General features: G+C 32.4%; 1 protein-coding gene across 1 annotated transcript; it reads right to left on the reverse strand.

Annotated features, from left to right (window-relative positions):
• Positions 1-214: 214 nt before the first annotated feature.
• On the reverse strand, positions 215-2,850 carry LOC128982024 (mucin-1-like). Its single transcript, XM_054401063.1, has 2 exons — positions 2,726-2,850; positions 215-1,779 (listed from the first exon to the last, which is right to left on the reverse strand). The coding sequence occupies exons 1-2, from the start codon at positions 2,783-2,785 to the stop codon at positions 1,111-1,113; spliced, it is 729 nt and encodes a 242-aa protein (XP_054257038.1). The 5' UTR covers positions 2,786-2,850; the 3' UTR covers positions 215-1,110.
• Between the last annotated feature and the right edge of the window lie 1,622 nt (positions 2,851-4,472).

Here is a 4,472-nt window from a genome sequence, read left to right on the forward strand (position 1 = left end):
ATTTATACTATGCTAAAAACATGTATTGAAGAAAAATATATTTATTAAATAATAGAAAATTTGATTTGAAACAGAAGCATTGTGGATTTTTGCTTCTATTGTCAATGATTTTACTGAAGCATAATTGATACTTTCGTTATTAAATATAAAAATGTATGATGAAACACTTTAGGGCTACGTAGGAAAAAATATTCAAAAATAATGTAGAACTGTGCACAACAAAATACAATTTTAATAGGACAATTAAGCAATGTACAATCTCCATCATTAAAAAACTAATGATAATGCTACATAAAATATTTATTAAAAATAAACAATATAAATAAATTAGAAAATTAATAGGAATTAGAAATGTCTAATCTAATACACAAATACATCATGAGTATTCTTTAAATCTTTCATCAAAATATTAACAAAAATTAGCAGGGTTTAATATATTTTCTTATATGTATTGCTGATTTAAAGGAGTGGAACTTGAAGAAGTTTCTTAAACGACTGCATAAAAGTAATTTAAATCGAATGCTGTTTCGATGCAACCACACTTCATTGAAGGAAAAGTTGAAGTTAAATATCTAATCTACAAATACAAATCAAAACACTTAATTTAATGCCTCTTAAGTGCTTGGTTGTTTTTATAAGTTAAATGGTAGATTACCGTTAAACCAAAAGCGTATTATTTTCCTAAACAACATACTCATAGCTTTGTAAAGGTTTCATTAATGTACATCTTACGAATGAAACTTAGTTTTTGGAAGCAGTTAAATGGATTTATTTTAAATAAGACATTCAGCACTTAGCAAAGACTGTATGTTATATTTTTTAAATATACAACTGTGGCAAGTAACAGGCAATATCAACCAAAGAAGGATGGAAAGATAAAAAGTAAATTAAAAAGAAATATGAATAAAATGCTATTAAGGGAGATTTATGTCAAACGTTAGTTGTATCAATTTCACTATACTGTACTAAAACCCATCTGTTGTTATTAAACTGTTGGATAAGTTTTATCTGGTTGAGTCTTAAACTAATTGTTAATAAATATAATCACTTTTGTCAATACCATTATATCGTCTTAGATCCATGTTTCTTCTTGTAGTACCATAACATAGTTTATTGACCATATTCCGGAGCACTAGAGGTGTATAGCGGATCTTCTGACGCAAATGAAGCTGCATATTCCTGTTCCGGAGCACTAGAGGGGTATAGCGGATTTTCTGACGCAAGTGAAGCTGCATATTCCTGTTCCGGAGCACTAGAGGGGTATAGCGGATTTTCTGACGCAAGTGAAGCTGCATATTCCTGTTCCGGAGCACTAGAGGGGTATAGTGGATCTTCTGATGCAGGTGAAGCTGCATATTCCTGTTCCGGAGCACTAGAGGGGTAGAGTGGATCTTCTGATGCAGGCGAAGCTGCATATTCCTGTTCCGGAGCACTAGAGGGGTAGAGTGGATCTTCTGATGCAGGTGAAGCTGCATATTCCTGTTCCGGAGCACTAGAGGGGTATAGTGGATCTTCTGATGCAGGTGAAGCTGCATATTCCTGTTCCGGAGCACTAGAGGGGTATATCGGGTCTTCTGACGCAGGTGATGCTGCATATTCCTGTTCCGGAGCACTAGAGGGGTATAGTGGATCTTCTGATGCAGGCGAAGGTGCATATTCCTGTTCCGGAGCACTAGAGGGGTATAGCGGATCTTCTGACGTAGGTGAAGCTGCATATTCCTGTTCTGTAGTTATTCTGAAGTTTTCCACTACGCTTGGGCGGGCCTGACTTACAGTCGCCTGTAAATAATATAAAAGTCGTAGTTTAGATTTTTTAATTGATACAAACTATTTTGATGCTTGATAAATTTGTATAACATTTTATGTTGCGTTTGTAAAAAAACCCTATTATTGATGTTATTGATGTCTTTTACTAACGTAAATTAAATTAACAATCTTACTCAAAACTGTAAATAGAACGTATGTTTACGTATAGAAATACTAAAATGCTTTAAAAGCCTATTAAGATTCTCTTGTAACAGTAAATAAGAGTTTCGTCAGTATTTATGCGGCTATCATTGAGATTAAACCGTATGATCTCATACGGTATGATCTCATAATATCTCAACCGTATGAGGCCCAAAAAAGTACAATACTTTGCCACCCACTAAAAGAGTACAGTTGTAATAGGTTTAAGAAATGTGTAAAGGAAATGTTTACTTAAACTGTATGGATAATTTTATTTTTGATTTTATGAATAGACTATTGTATTGTTTTATTTACTTAATTTGACCAAAGTTGTCATGAAAAACAGAGTTTGTACTTTGATGAACGCTTGGAAATAAAGACCTTATTTATTTATTTATTTATTTATGACACTTGACGATTGTTAGGGAATGTATAAATAATATAATTCAAACCTATCCTCCTAAAAGTTACCTTGAAGATAGAAATAGGAATTAGGGAATGTAGAAATAATATATTTCAAACCTATCCTCCTAAAAGTTACCTTGAAGATAGAAATAGGAATTAGGGAATGTAGAAATAATATATTTCAAACCTATCCTCCTAAAAATTACCACCTATTTGAAATTCAAATTGTATATGATGTCTTCATTTGTAAACAAGAACGTTAGAGAAAATCCTCATTAGCACCTATTTCAAATTTATCTTTTCAACTATAAATAGTTAAAAAATGTTTATAAATAACTATTTAGAATCCCAAAAACATGTTAACATATCTTACCATCGCTACAATGGTGAAGAGTAGACCTGTAGTCCTCCAAGCTGTAGTGGCACCCATCATCAGACAGTATTGTGACAATAACCCGTCTCGATCACCTTTATATAAGACTACTGAGAGATTATAAAACTCCGCACTACTTATCTAAGATGGAAAACCTGGCTGACTATATCAAGTGTAGAGAAAGGCCTGACTTTATCTGTTAGGTACCTTATCTGGGAAAACCCAAACGTTTTAAACTTGTTAGCTTCAAGTACCCTGCTATCATGTTTTGAAAAGTGTTACTCTGATTTTTGACATATTGTGATAAAATATGCATTTAATTCTTTAATCTATTTTAAGCTTTAGTATAATTGAGTGTTCACTCTGTGGTCAAAAACGTGACTTTTTATCATCTCCAACGTCGAATAAATAATAATGTTAGGAAAGTCTTCAATTGATTATCTTGGTACAAATAATATGTTAAGTAAGTGTAACCGCATCGCGTTCGAAATCTAGTAGATAGTAGAACCGATTTTCTTGATATATTTTGTCAGTGGTTTGGGCTCAAGTGGGTATGAGACTAGTTTGGTTCCCAGCATATCTACAGGAAATTGAAGTGAAGGGGTTCTATTCCTCAAAATGTTTGTTATTTATTGCATCAAAATGACACAGACGTTGACTGTTTCAAACAATATTTGAACAGTTAATAATTGCATTGTACATTGCACAACGTTTACCACGAAAACCCACTAAGATCGCTAATTACAATACTCCTAATAGGATTAGCTTGACAACTCTTTTTCAAGCTACAAAGTAAATGGTGTTAATTACATTCTAAAAACTATAGAAATAATTTCTAAATCATCCAAATATTGATTTTAGAAACGCAATTATAAGACTCCAAGTACAACTAAAAGTTATAGCATGATTCACAGGGACATACTAAAGATAGTTTCTTGAATCTAATGTGAAAAACAGGTAAGAAACAGTTCTTCAGGAATTATGAATAGAGGATACTTTAATATGTGTATAGTGTAAAATTTGTAGGTTTAGTAATTGTTTCACAGAACATGACACAGCTCAGTAGGTCACACATAAGATAACATTGTGTGTCAGATTAACATGATCTCCTAACATGGGTTTGTACTCTGATGAACCTATGTTGTAGGCTAATATCGTTGTCAGAGTTGTTGCATCTGGAGTAAGGATACGGTTCTTTCCAACCACAGTATTGTTAACATAAATAGATGTCATTTAGTTTCTAAGGGTAAAAGGACGAAAAAAATATTTTCTCCGAAAAACATTTTTACATATTATGATGCAATTTTGTGACCTTTGATCATAGCAGATATTGGTAGATTTCTACAATTAATTATTAGCGCTAACTTGTTAGGACGAGACATTTTTGCATGGCTATACTTCTGTCTAATATCACTAAAATATGCTGAAAGAATGAAAGACAGTTGTGGAATCCTCATATTACGTAATTTCCTGCATTCCAACATAATGCTCCCCTATTTGGCATCACAGTATTTTCAAACTCTTCTGTGGGTAACAAAATTACAACATTACAACGAACTTCTTGTAAGGTCTTGACAAATCCCTTAGGGGTATGCAGATCACTTTGGAATACTACGGCTTATATAAGTAATTTTAAAATTTGATATATGTAAAAAAAGAGTATAATACATAAGCTTAACAGAAATTAATTACAATGTGTTTAACATTTTAAATATTGAGAAGATGGCATATTTGGTAAAGGTTTATC

This window comes from Macrosteles quadrilineatus, unplaced genomic scaffold, assembly GCF_028750875.1.
Source record: "Macrosteles quadrilineatus isolate MER2022 unplaced genomic scaffold, UCM_ALF_1.0 Scaffold_81__1_contigs__length_513824, whole genome shotgun sequence".
In the NCBI taxonomy this organism is placed as follows: Eukaryota; Metazoa; Arthropoda; class Insecta; order Hemiptera; family Cicadellidae; genus Macrosteles; species Macrosteles quadrilineatus.